Below are 14,839 nucleotides of genomic sequence, written 5' to 3'. Positions count from 1 at the left end.
CCTCCTTTGCCTGGAAGAGGGACACGTGGTTGAAACCTGCCTGCACTGCCAGGCATTCAAAAAACAAGCTGCCCTCTGCCAAGGAGTCCTCTTGCCCAACGAGGTGATTGAGGAAGAGGGCTGCTGCCTCCACCACCTTGAAAGGACCATCTGGGGGCCGCAACGGCTTCCAAACACAAGAATCATTGTGCTGCTAGACTGTCCCCATCATTGGCCACCTCCTCTCACAGTGACCACCTGGCACACACCAGATTCGGGAGTACCCCTGGACCAGACCCCCATGTCCCTGGAGGCATATTCCCCAGCCAGGCGCTTGGACTCTTTGCACCCCCAGCATGTGCCCGGCCTTCCTCGCTGCTAGAATTCATGGCCTCTTTACTCAGCCCTCAGTGGGCATCGCTCTCCCCACTTGCTGCTCAGCCCACTACCTCCTCGGGGGCCCCCACCATCATCACGCTCCTCCTTCCACAATTGGGATGGATCCATGTCCTGGTCGCCAGCCTCAATGTGATTGCGTGACCAATCCGACTTCTCGGACCGACCAGCTGCAATGGCAAAGCAATTGTGGAGGCGCTGCATCAAGTCAGATGACCTCTCCTCCTCTGACTCCCATGGAGTGCCCCCCCCATCTACTGCTGACCTCCTGATGCTGCTGCCACTGTGCCAACAGCCACGCTACATCTCAGCAGCCATGGCCCCATGCTCACCTCACTTGCCTCCGCTCCTCACCAGCAAATGAGCTCTGACACCAACCTGCCATGAATTTTTGATGCTGGGTGCATGCAGAATCACCAATCGAATGGTGCCAATCGAAACTGGTGCCACACTTAGGAGTGACAGTGCGAAATATTCTCTCATGCCAAGGAGGGCCGGTCTACTCACCATGCCAACGAGGCCCAGCATCGGGGGGATATCGACTCTGCTTCCAGCCCCAAGCGTCGAGACCTCCACAGACACTGAAGGGCACACTGGTGCAGGAGGGACTCTGAGGACTTGGACTCTGATCGCCAGCCCTCCTGTGAGCGCAACTGCAGTGCCTGCTGCTCCCACCACTCCCACTCTCCTGTGGATCAGCGACTGACCTCTTCAGCATCGTGTCAAGCACCCAGTGCTTTTGATCGCTGCCGGTCTTTCTCAAGGGAGACAGGTCAGAGTCTCTGCTGACCTCTGCTGACCAGTTGGGGGCAGAGTCGGTCTGCCCCCAACTGTTCCAGTCGCCATCACTGCAGGATTCCACCTTATACCTGGGACGTGATCTTGGTGTTCCAATCTTAGTTGCCCATTGTCCATGCCCCAAACCCTGCAGAAAATGGGAATACTTGGCTCAGCCATACTGAACATGAGAAAGAACTTGACATTGTTGTAGATCACAAGCTGAATATGAGTCAGTAGTGTGATGTGGCTGCAAAAAGGGCAAATGCTGTTTTAGGCTACATTAATAGAGGTATCACTTCCAAATCCCACGAATTACTAGTTCCCCTTTACTCTGTACTGGTTAGTCCTCATGTAGAGTACTTTGTCCAGTTCTGGGCACTACAGTTGAAGAAAGATGCAGACAAGCTGGAAAGAGTTCAGAGGAAGGCAACAGAGATGATCCAGCAACTGGAAACAAAGCCTTGTGAGAAGAGATTGATAGAAAATGGGCATATTTAGTCTTGAAAAGAGAACATAGTTATCTATAGTAACTACTTATCCATAGTAATTTAACATAATTATCTTTTTTTCAATGTAGCACATCAAGCTGTTAGGAAAATTCCCAAATATTTAACCTTTTTAACTATTTGAAGATCTACTTGTTCCATCGAAGTTGTTTTTTGCTCCAATGAAAGATTTTTAACTAACAGTTTAGTCTTTTCTCTATTTTCATCCTGGTGACTTCACCATAACCTTCCATTTTTTTTAAGAGTTTAGGCGTCGTTACCAAAGGGTCTTCTAAAATAGAAACTAAGTCATCTGCAAATGCTTGAAGTTTGTAGCTTTCATCTCTGATTCTAGCGCCTTTAATATCCATATCTTCTCTAACACTTCTGTTTAAAATTCTAAGATCAGTATGAATAACAATGGCGATAAGGGGCATCCTTGCCTTGTGCTCTTTGAGTATCTATAGCCTCTGTAAATTCTTCATTGGCTATTATCCTGGCAGTCTGTTTTTGGTAAATACTTATTACTGCATTTATAAATTTTTCACCAAATTCCATTTGTTCTAATTGCTGTTTCAAAAATTGCCAGTTGACATTATCAAATGCCTTCTGCATATCTAGAAACAATAGTGCCATTGGTTTTTCAGAATGCACTTCATAATATTCTAAGATATCCAGGATGATCCTCACATTGTCTCTATTTTGATCTGTGTGTATGAAGTCTATTAGGAATTTCTTCAACCTTTCTGCCATTACAGAAGGAAAATTTTTATAATACACATTCAAATGTGATATTGCTCTGTAGTTTTGAATCTGTGTCAAGTCCATGTTTTCTTTTGGGATTAAAATAATATATGCCTCAACCCAAGGGTTTGATATTCAGTTTGTAGAAGTAAGGTATGTAATTTTTGCTAAAAAGCTTCTTGATGATCATTAGGTGCATAGATTGCCACCGAAAGCACCTTCTTTTGTTTTATTGTCACCTCAGTCAGTAAAATTCTACCATCTTCATCTGAAAAGATATGTCAACCTCTTTTCTTTTGGTGAGCTGAAGATATAAATAACTTGCCAAGTTTTGGACATTTCAGAAGTTTGTGATGTTATCTTTTTATGTGTTTCTTGTAGAAAAATTACATCTAATTTCAATTTTTGAAGTTGAGAGAAAATTCTTTTCCGCTTAGGAGGTGAATTTAATTCATTTATATTCACAGAAAATAATTCAATTCTTCCTTCCATTTTGAGGTCAATTTATAAAGTATATATACCTATTTATATTTAGGTTTCACGCTTCTAGCTTTTCTCTTTTCTTTTTGCTCTAATAACTGTTCGTCTCCTTGTTGATCTAGAATTGCTATTTCTCTTTCTTCTGGAAGGTAAGGTATTGCAGTCGTCGCCTTGCCATTTTTCCTTTTCTCCTTTTCTTCAGTTCGCATTTCATCTTGAAATGAACTTCTAAATTTTTCATAGAATTCTTGGGCCTGAAGATTGAATCCAGTCTAAATCTTGTAGAATTCCAAGTAAAAAGTATCCCTTCTGGTAATATCCATCTGAACATGATTCCTTTCACCATTAACTTGGAAGTGAGGAATTGATACTTCTTCTGTCCTTCTCTAATTCTCCAAGGTATTGGTTTCAAAACAGTCAGTTACATCATGTTCATCAAATTTTAGTGGTTTATCACATGAAATTCTAAGGACATGATCTCTTATAGATCTTTTTGTAAATTTAACGTGAACTTCCCTCGGAAGTTTATGCCTTCTTACATGCTGATCTGATTTGCAGATGGTACAAAATTGGCTGTGATAACTAACACCCGGGAAAATAGAAACAAAATTCAAAGTGATCTTGATAGTCTGGAGTGCTGGGTTAAAAGCAACAGAATAAAATTCAGCAGGGACTCATGCCAAGTTCTACACCTGGAAAACCAAATGCAAGTTACAAGATGGGAGATACTTGATTCAACAAGACTACAGGATCTTGAAATTGTCATAGAAGACCTATTAGTCAACAATGTGATGTGGCTGCAAAAAAAGCTAATGCTATATTGAACTTCATTAATAGAAGCACCACTTCCAAATCATGTGAGGTACTGCTTCACCCCTCTTTGGCACTGTTTAGGTCCCATCTTGAGTACTGTGTTCAGTTCTGGGCACCACACTTCAAGAAAGATGCAGACAAACTGGAAAAGGTTCAGAGAAGTGATATTGTGGTTGTAGTTAGGAGGAATCACTTCTCTTTCCAGCAGTTTGTTCATAGTGCCATTTTCACTGCAATCAGCACAGCTACAAGAGATTAGTTTTTTATCCTGCACTCAAAAAACATGTTGTATAACATTGATTTTTTTAAAACATTTCAGATCCTTAGTTTTATAAATGTTTGAGCTGAGGAGAATCAGAATATTTTAGATTGCTAAATGCATAAAGTTTTTCAGCTTGGGCAAAGCAACAATGTGTGGTAAAAAGTAAAAAAGGGCAGGGGGAGAGGTTAGGGCTGTCTCTTAACATATCACACCAGGGATGGAGAACACAGGGCTCTACAGAAGTTGATGGACTGAAGCTCCTATCAGACCTAGTCAGCAGAGCCAGTGGTGAAGGATGATGGGAGTTACAGCCTCAAAACATCTGGAGGACTGTATGTGCCCTATCGCTGCATTACAGATGAATCAAAAACTACAGGTCATCTTTAGGGATATATTTTTAACATCATTTTGACATGTACATGAAGGTAATGCTATTAAATTACAACCTGGTTTCCTTTTTAGTCAATGGGAACACTTTTATTTACCCTGGTAGAAAGGATCAAATCTTATTACAGGGGTTGCATTGAATGGATGATTTGCTTGAGAGGATTTAACAGTGGTAAGGGGGAAAGAGTTAGGCTCATATTTTTGAATGCTTTCATTTGTATTTATTGCTAATTCTCTCTCTTTCTTTTTCTACAGTCTGTGGCTGTGTCTGATGGAGGTAAGCTAAAAAAGATTTTGGACATGGCTTTTATGCATAAAAAGAACTTACATTCCTTTCCATTTGCTGATTTACATTAGCTGCTGTGGCAATCAGTAATAAATTTAGCAACGTAAAAATCTGTGTTTGCTTGTCAAATGGTATAGACTTCCTCTTTTGCCTTAAAGTTAGCAAGGAGATTTTAAATTCATACACAAAATCACTGAATGGCCATTGAGAGTCTTTGATTCATTCTGAATGGCCATAGGAATTTACTGGAAGATTCTAGGAGACTGTCTTCAAATCAAATTACCAGAAAACTTTTTTTTTTTTCATAGAAAACAACTCCACATAAAAATACTTAAGTATCTTTAGGAAATTGGAATACAACCAACAGAAAGTGGCTCCAGTATAACAGCTTAGATGTTGAAGGGCATTTCCCAAAACCACCTAGTATTATTTGCATGTCTGCAGATCCCTTCTCACATGGCAACCTTCATATATAAATTGCCTTTACTTCTGAACAGTACCAACAGCCCTACAGTAAAGAGTGGGAACCTCAGACTCCTCACAGATGCACAGGAGGTACTTCTCAGCATTCTGAGTGTCATGTAGCTTCCATATGGCCTCAAGTGCTTGATCCTGCCTAATCTTGGAAGCTAAACAGAGTCAGGCCTGGTTGAAATCTGGATGGATGATTTTAAATGTTGTGAACTACCCAGAAAGCTTTGGCTATGGGCAGTATAGAAATGTAATATAATAATAATCATACACTAGGAAATGACCCTTTCCCCAAAGGGCCATACAGCTTAGGGCCATTCTAAATGGCTGGAGGAATGAATTGGAATGATACCAGCAGACCCCAGACTACTCACAAGTTACAAACCATGTATCCTGAATTAGGGTAACTATTAGTGGGGAATCATTGGGATGGCAGCCAGTGATGAGCGGGGTCCCCCAGGGCTCTGTCCTGGGATCGATCCTGTTCAGTTTTTTCATCCATTACCTGGAAGAGGGGGTGACCAGTCTGATCAGATTTGCAGAAAATACTAAAATGGGGGCGGTGGCCACAACTGAGGAGCAAGTACTCTGGATCCAGAACGATCTGAACAGACTGTGGAAGTGGGCAGGGGATGACAGGATGGTGTCCAATGCGGATAAATACAAGGTCTTGCACTTGGGGCATAGGAATGGGTGCCATAAGTACAGGTTGGGGGACAAGTGGTTGAAGAACAGCACTTGTGAAAGGGATCTCAGGGTACTGGTCAATGGCAGGCTAAACATGAGTTAGTTGTGTGACTTGGCAGTCAAGGGGGCAAATGCCGTCCTAGGATGCATAGCCAGATCGAGAGAGGTTTTAGATCGAGAGCGGTTTTACTACCACTGTACGACTCTGGTGTGCCCACAGCTGGAGTATTGTGTTTGGTTCTGGTCTCCACATTACAGGAAGGATATAGCCAGGTTAGAATCAGTGTACAGCCACACGGATGGTGGCCGGATTGCGGGGTAAGCAATATGAGGTGAGACTAAGGGAACTGGGTATTTTCAGCCTGGAGAAGAGGAGAGTCTGAGGGGATCTGTTGGCAACATATATGTGCATGAAGGGGTGTCATAAGGAGGTAGGTAGAGACCTGTTTTCCCCTATGGAGGAGGGCAGCACGTGTTCCAGCGGAGCAAAACTCAGAGAACCATGGTTTAATTTGGATGCCAGGAAGTACTTACTGATGGCTAGGACCCCTAGGGTATGGAATGGGCTTCCACAGGACATATTGAAGCCCCAACGGTGAGAGTGTTCAAGGATAGGCTGGGCATGCACTTGGTAGGCATGTTATGACTGGAGCCAGCTGGTGCCCACGGTCAGACTAGATGGCCCAGAAGGCCCCTTCTGACTTGCTCTGTTTCTATGTTTCTATCCCTAGAAGTGCCATTTGATGTATGGTTGATAGGAATAACCCCTCCTTCTGTATGTCCATAATATTCAGATGCCATTCTGAATTGCCCTAAACAGCTCCACAGGAAAGAGCAGAACCCCATTATTGCTCATGGTTGTACCTCAAACACCTGCTATGCACTCAGCTATTGAAACAGATATCAACACAACCCAGGTTTCTTGTGTCTTCTGATTTCATGCATCTTAAGTTCTCTCTCTCTGTTTCTGTATATGTTATATGAAGTTGCTGCTTTTGATATTCCAAGGTTTGGGTGTGATGGCCTACAATAATTTTGTTCATGTTTACATAATCAGGAACAAATACTTAAAATTCATCTTCAGTTTAGTTATTTCTCACATACCTTGCTGTAATCTTTGTCTAGAAAGAAATATAGCAACATAAGATATGTAAAAACATAGACCTCTTAGACTGCTGTCCCAAGATAAGGATAAAACAATAGAGGAATAAAACCAGTAAAACAGCAACAATAACAATAAGCCTGCAGCAACTGCAGTCGAGTTGGCACAAAAGTACAGCAACAATACATGATAAAATAACTGTATTAAAACTTGAGTAAAATACCTGGAAAATAAAAAGATTTTCACCTGGAGCTAAAAAAAAAAAAAAATAGTCACCAAGCAGAACTCTTTGGGGAGCTCATTCCATAAATGGGGTGCCACAGTTGCCTCTTCTGATTCATTACTAAGCCCAGACACTGATTCGAAATGGCCACTGGCTCACCTGAGTTTGATGAAAAGGAGAAGTAGAGCTGAGACTTGTCCCATGTTGATGACACCTGATCTCATACCTCCGGATAATCTCCCCTAGTGGTTTCATGTAGATGTTGAAAAGCATGGGGAATAGAATAGAGCTCTGTGGTACTCCGTGGCATAACTGCCACAGCACAGAGAAATAATCTCCCAGCACCACCTTCTGGAATTGGTTGGTTAGGTAGGAGTAGAACCACCACAGTGCAGTATCTTCTGCTCCTAACTCAACCAGCCTATCCAGAAGGATACCGTGGTTGATTGTAAAAGCTGCTGAGAGGTCCAGATGAATCAACATGTTTGCACTCCCCCCTATCTTTCTTCTGGCAGAGGTCAGCCCACAGGGTCCCCAAGGGAGTTTCCATTCCAAAGCCAGGCCTGAAGCCTGATTGAAATGGATCTAGATAGTCCATGTCATCCAAGTGTGCTTGGAGATGCTTGGCCACTGCTCAAGCACCTTGCCCAGGAAGGGAATGTTAGCCACAGGCCTATAGTTGTTCACATCTGGGTCCAAGTTGGACTTTTTAAGGGATGTCTTAATCACAGTGTCTTTAAGAGAGGCTGAGGCATTTACAGCCTCCTGGACCCAGGTACAAATCTCTTCCTTAGTTCTAACAATAAGCCATGATGGGCAAGGGTCGAGCAGGCAGGTGGTAGGCTGAACTTGACTAAGCAACTTGTCCACATCAGACCTCCATAAGTGAAGCTAATCCAGCAAAACTGGAGCAGATGGTGCTCTGGATACCTGGTTGACCTATAAAGCCTTATATGGCTCAGAAATGCAAGACCTGATGGAGCGCCTGGCCTGGTAGGACCCTACCTTACCATGCACTGCCTCCTAGTACCTCCTTCAAGGTAGTTTAGGCAATTGGCAACAAGGAAGAACATCTTTTCAGTAGCTTCATCTTTCATTTATGGAAACCGCAAGTGAAGTCAACTTGCACCAACACTGACATCTTTTCAGTCCTTTACTGACAAGCATTTGACAGCATATGATAAGTGTTTTAAATGGGTCCTTGGACTTTTATTACTGATCGTACAGAATTGATTTATATGCACATAGTATGCAAATAGTTCTATATTATTATATTATAGCATTTAATCTTTGTAAATCACTCATCATTGTCTATTGGGCAGTATGAGAATGTAATTAATGATGGATGAGACTATGAATTTGTTATGTGTACCACTGTGAGCAACACAGATACTAATTTACGAAAAAGTGAGTGAAAAGGGATGCATAATAACCCCTAATAATTTAAAACATACAATTCTAGAGTCTTCAGAAGTCTTAAATCCTTGATCCAGTATTGAACAAGTCCACTATCCTGACTGTTAGAGCTGGACTAACTCCTTAGTTTTCTTTAGAGATGGGACAATGGCTGGAGTGCAAATGGCTGAAAAGCTGGAACAAAAGCAAATTCATTATTTTATTCCTTCCGTTACCTAACAGGGAAAGAATTTGAACAACATTGATCTAGAAAGTGCCTTTCATTTTCTTGCTGCCTGAGTGGAGCTTCTATACTTGCTTTCCAGTATAATGTGAATAATTCATGTTCCTTCAGCAACAGCGGTTAAAGGTCCTTTCATTAAATTATTTACATAGCATTTTATAATGCTTGGTGTTATATATTCGGGTTTATCTGTTCTGACTATAAGGAAGAATAAGCATTCATTACAAAAATTATAATTTGTGGAAGAGCCATTTGAAGAGAATGCAATAATAGAGTGAAGGGTGTTACAGAAGAAAAATGTACCACACTGTTCAAAGAATATCTGCCAAGCCTACCTTAGAGAAGTGCACCTGGTATGGATACAGAAGGATGGTTTTCAGTGAATGGTTTGAAGTATTTGGTTAAATGGCACCACAGTGGCTCTTACCAGCTCTATCCAGGTAATTGCTGATTATTATTTTTAAAAAGTACAGGCATTCTTAGTAGTAGGATTGTACAGATACTTCAGTGTAAAAAAATGTAATAGAAATAATTGTTTTGAAAGGGTAGTTTTAGCAACTCTTTATTTTCAATTTGATTTTTAAAACTAGATCTTTCAAACACATGACTTCTAATTAAGAGCACTGCTATTCTTCTATAAAAGGGGCGAATTATATATAGCATTTTTATGAAAGCCAAAGATATAAACAGGATTTTACATCTTACATGTAAAACTTTTACATGTTCATGTAGATGTGAATTCCCTACTCTTCATCTTCAGTTCTAACAATTATGAAGAACTTTCTTTCTGTTATAATGCAGAGCATGTGTTCTTCCACAGTTATAAAGTTGGTTATAATTTCTCAGCTGGTTTTCTATGAATCTCTGCTACAATATGAATACAGCTTAAAAATACAGAATGCATTTCACAGTTTGCTGTTTCTACATTTAAAATAATATGCAGCATATTCTACTTGTATCACAAGTGCTTAGTCTATGTAGGATTCCAATACAGCTCATTTCCGTCATGTTTTTTTCCTTCCCCATCTGTGTGAAAGTATAGGCATGCTTATAAAAGGAACAATATTTTTATTACTGTTTATAGACTGTTTTTTCCTATAAAAGATAAGATGGTTCACAAAATCTGACCAGTGCAATAAAACACTTAACAGATATTCAGCTTTGAATGATTCAGTAGGTCAGTAATAAAAGTCAGGGTTTGGGACCGTCTGCATAAATAAATATGATTATACTAACTGGCAGATTAGCTGCACTGTATTGGATCTCTAAGGAAAGGTCATTCAGTGATATGGGGCTACCATGAAGAAGGACCCCTCTCCCCTGTAGCCATAAAATGTACCTCTGCTAAATGTTTAACAACTAGAAGGGCTTCTGATGACAACCTCAATTAATATGCTAGACTATATGGAAAGATATAAGTCAGCAACAAAACCTTAAATCCTACCCAGTAGCGAAGAAGCTGCCAGTTAAATTTTTTCAGTACTTGTGTAATATGTGCACAATAGGCTCTCCCAACAAACATCATGGCCACTTTGTATTGCATTTACTGCAGCTTTTGAACCCGGACAACCTCACTTGGACCATATTGCAGTAATCCAGTCTAGAAATTGTCTTGGTTTTGTCCCATTCTGAGTGGTTGAAATACCACTCATATGGCTTAGCTATGGCAGTTAGAGCTTTAAACTACAATGTACTGATTTTCTTTTTGTATCACTGGTACTACCCCCTTTGAATTCATCCATACCTGCCACTGGAATGTGGCCCTTGAGAGCATCTCCAAAATTGAGTTTGCCCTTAATGCTGATAGAGGCATTACAGGAGAAGCGAACTCTATTGAACCCTCTGAATTCAGATGTGCTTTACTTCATAGCACGGAGAGCATGCCCATTCGATTTTGAATGTAAGAATACAATGTGAATCAATAGAATTGTAGCATTGGAAGGGGTCTTGTAGAGCATCTAGTCACACCCACTTCTGAATGTAAGCTCTGCAATACAGGATGTAGCTGTAGTGCTCCTAATGGATGGCTGTCCAGTCTCTACTTAAATGCCTCAGGTGATAGTAAACCAAACACTTCTCAAGCCAGCAAGTTCCACTGCTGCACAGCCCTCCTAATTTTTCCTAATGTTTAGTATTGAAATGCTTTCAGTAAGTGTCTTATTTTAAGAAAAGAAAGAAAACAAGTGCTAATAACAAAAAATGAGCTATTGGGGGGAAAAAACACGTGTACCCCTCCTTCTTTGCTCTATTACCTTGCATGAGTTATTCATGGAAGCAGGAAATATATAGATAAGATGTTTACAGCCTAGTGTTTTCAGAGTGGCCAAGGTGAGGAGAATGATCAGGATACATGGTTGTTCATCAAGCAGTCAGATTATTTACTGGCACTTTTCTATAACAGTGATCAACCCTGTGCTCATCATGCTTCACTCCCAAGGAACAGGGAGTGATTGATGACTAGTGCCTGGTGCAAAGGATTCAGCACAAATCCAGATTACATGGATCAGCTTTAAAATGTCTGTCTAAAGGTTCTTTTCTTTGAGAAGAATGGCAGTGCTCTACCAAAGCATGTAATGCTGAAACTATAGCAGAAAAGATGTTGTGGCCTCAGCCTGTTTTGTTTATTATTTACATTAAAATATATACATTTTCTTACCTTCCAGTCTGATGGTTCAAACTAATAGAAGAATAAGTTTCTCAACATTTTTAATAAGACAAAAACAACCAAGCGTCTTACATCTCAAAGCAGAGGTTCCCTACCCTTTTGTAATCCTGGACGCATTCTGGTATTTGAAAAAATTTGTAGACACTACTACAAAATGGTTCCCATGGAGGATGTTGTTAGCTGTATAGTGACTGCTGTTGAGCCATGGCTAGTCAAAATGAGTATAGCGGGGAGAGAAAAATAGCTAAGCCAGAGACTGGGTGGGAATTAAACTCAGCAAAGGGGTGAGTGAGAGAAGAAAAGCAGGACTAATGGCTAGTAGGGGCAAGAAGAGAGAGAAATAGTGAGGAAAGGAGTTGGATGAAAAGAAATAGAGCTAGAAACTATAAGAGTGGGGAGAGAGCACAAAGGGGGGAAAGTGTGTGGATAGACGAAGTTGGGGTAGAGTCAGGAAAAAACTCTTTCCTTCTCTGCCAGCTCACTGATGAGTAGCAGGTTCAGGAGCAGGAAGAAGAATCTGGTGTTCTAGGTATTTTAAAGATTTTTTTAAAATTAAAAACTATATTTTTGAAGGAGCTGGGTATGAAGAGCTTTACAGGCACTGTGCAACCCTAGCACTGAATTTGAGATCACTACCCCACCCCCGAAAGCCTAACAAATTTATCCTGCTGTAAGCTTTCATGCAGTGTTTCCTGACAGAAGGATCCTAATGCCAACAATCTGAAAGTGTTATGTACCTATTCCACCTTTCTTTTTCTCTCTGTCTCTTTTTTTTTCCACAAAGATTGAAGAAGTGGTGGGGATAACATGGGAGGGTTATGAGAGGGACATGTTATTGTTTCGATCCCCAAGAATTAGGATGTGTGCTATAAATGTCTCATCTGGAAACACCTATGGATCAATCAGATACGTAGAGTGTTATAGAAAGTTACAGGTTATTACAGTACCATTGGGAGGCAGGGGGAAGGACTGTCACTTCTTCCCAAGGCACACACCTGTACTGAATATAAACCAGAAGTTCAGTGTTATTTATTTGTCATATTTACATAGCACTTCTCATTTGAAACAATCTCATTAGTTCAGAAAAGAACAAATCACTTACCAATTAGTCTGAATTTGGTAGTACAAAGATATCTCAGTGCTGGAAGAAAGCCAAAGTGAACAGATATATTTTCAATCGCTCCCCTTAACGTGCCAGTACTGAGGACTGGCATACTTCTGATTGGAGATGATTCTACAGGGTTGGCTCATTCTAGAAAAGAGTCATTTCCAATGTAACAACAAATGGTACATTTGGGCCATGGCATACGCCATGACATAGACATCAAGGCTTTCTCTGAAGATCATAGTGACTTGGGAAGTTAGTATAGGGAGAGAAATTACTTGAAGTAACCTTGTCTTGATTTGCATTGGGGTTTTTCTGCTAAGCCGCTCCAAACCTGGTAATCCCTAGACGCGGGAACTGCTCGCCCACAGTGCCTTCATTTTACTGGGATTAACCCTCAGTTTAGCGGCCATCATCCAGCCCACTACTGTTTTCAGGCGTGATCTGGGTTGGGCAAAGCCTCATTTGATTCAGATACAATGGAGAAATAGAGTTGGTGATTTTGGGATACTAATGGTACTTCCCTGAAGACCACCCTCAGTGGCTTTGTGCATGTGCATCAAATAGCATTTACATAATAATACCTTGAGCCATCTGAAAGCAGGATTACACTGATACCTTGACTCATGAATGCCTCAGTTCACAACCAAATCGGGTTGTGAACAGAAATTTCAGTTGTGCTTGTGGGGAGAGGAGGGAGATGGCTTTGATTGTGCTCAGGGGGATGGGGAGATGGCTGCGATTGTGGTTGTGCTCATGCAGGGAAGATGGGCATGATCACGGTCGTGCTTGGTGGGGAGATGGCCACGATTGTGGTCACGCCCGTGCAGGGAAGACAGGCGCAATTGCAGTCATGCTCGGGGGGGGGGGGGATGGCTGCGATCTGTGTTCTTTGTTACTTTGTTGTGCTTTGTAACTTTGTTTCAAATTTTTGTGATTAAAAAAATTAGTTACAGAATGGATTAACCTTATTTACATTGAACCTTATGGGGAAATTTGACTTGGGTCATGGCCAATTTGGGTTGTGAACAGAGTCGTGGAACAGATTAAGTTTGTGAGCTAAGGTACCACTGTACTAGGAGGTCAATATACACAGCCTTGTGGATAGCAATAGAAGTATCACAAAATAGTTTCCCCAATCCAGGGAAAAGATTGAGGGTACCATGATCAGTGATATAGAAACATAGAAACAGAGTGAGTCAGAAGGGGTCTCCCGAGCCATCTAGTCTGACCCCCGGCTCCAGCTGGCTCTGCTTATGACATGCCCACCATGTGCATATCTAGCCTATCTTTGAACACCCTCACCAATGGGGCCTCAACCACCTCCCGTGGAAGCCAATTCCATACCCTTGGGATCCTAACTGTCAGGAAGTACTTCCTGGCATCTAAATGGAACCTTTGTCCCTGAGCTTTGCTCCGTTGGAACGCATCCTGCTTTCCTCTGCAAGGGAGAACAATTTTCTATTCACCTCCGTGTAACATCCCCTCACATACCTGTATGTCGCCAACAGATTCCTCAGTCTCCTCTTCTCCAGGCTGAAGAGACCCAGTTCCCTCAGTCTCGCCTCATACGGCATCCCCTGCAAACCAGCCACCAACCCTGTGGCCCTACACTGCCTTGATTCTAACCTGGCTATATCTTTCCTGTAATGATGGGCTCAAAACTGAACACAATACTCCAGTTGCAGGTATATAGAGTGGTAGTAATAGAGTGGTGGCGTTCACCCTTTAGAGTAATAGAGTCATATAGAGTGGTAGTAATACCGCTCTCGATCTAGAAGGCACACTTCTGGCTGTGCAACCAAGAGTGGTGTTCACCCTCTTAACTACCGTGTCACATTGCTGACTCATGTTTAGCCTGCCGTCAACCAGCACTCCGAGATCCCTTTCACAAGTGCTGCTCTCCAACCACTTGTCACCTAACCTGTACTCATGACACCCATTGCTATGCCCCAAGTGCAAGACCTTGCGCTTATCCACATTGAACGCTATCCTGTTGTATCCTGCCCAATTCCATAGTCTGTCTAGATCCTTTTGGATCTGGAGTACCTGCTCCTCAGTTGTGGCCACTGCCCCAGTTTTAGTATCATCTACAAATTTCATCAGCAGACTGTTCACCCCTTCTTTCATGTCATTGATGAAAAGATTAAACAGGATCGGCCCCAGGACAGAGCCCTGGGAGACCCCGTTTGTCACTGGCTGCCATCCTGATGATTCCCCACTAATGGTTACCCTCAGCTTTCGGTCAGTCAACCATGCCCTAATCCATTGGACAGTGCATTGGTCTATCCCAGAACTCCTCAGTTTCTCAACCAGGATATCATGGGGCACTTTG

At 41.8% G+C, this 14,839-nt stretch overlaps 1 protein-coding gene across 5 annotated transcripts in view; it reads left to right on the top strand.

Annotated features, from left to right (window-relative positions):
• RGS12 (regulator of G protein signaling 12) overlaps window positions 1–14,839 on the top strand; it is a 172,590-nt gene that overhangs the window by 39,673 nt on the left and 118,078 nt on the right. For all 5 annotated transcript variants that reach the window (XM_044418484.1, XM_044418483.1, XM_044418485.1 and 2 more), the window contains one exon: window positions 4,582–4,603. In XM_044418484.1, the coding sequence (XP_044274419.1) occupies window positions 4,582–4,603 (22 nt within the window). The remainder of the gene's footprint in view (window positions 1–4,581; window positions 4,604–14,839) is intronic.

This window comes from Varanus komodoensis, unplaced genomic scaffold (assembly GCF_004798865.1).
Source record: "Varanus komodoensis strain SLA01 unplaced genomic scaffold, ASM479886v1 scaffold9, whole genome shotgun sequence".
NCBI lineage: Eukaryota > Metazoa > Chordata > Lepidosauria > Squamata > Varanidae > Varanus > Varanus komodoensis.
This window is presented reverse-complemented; position numbering and strand designations above follow the sequence as displayed.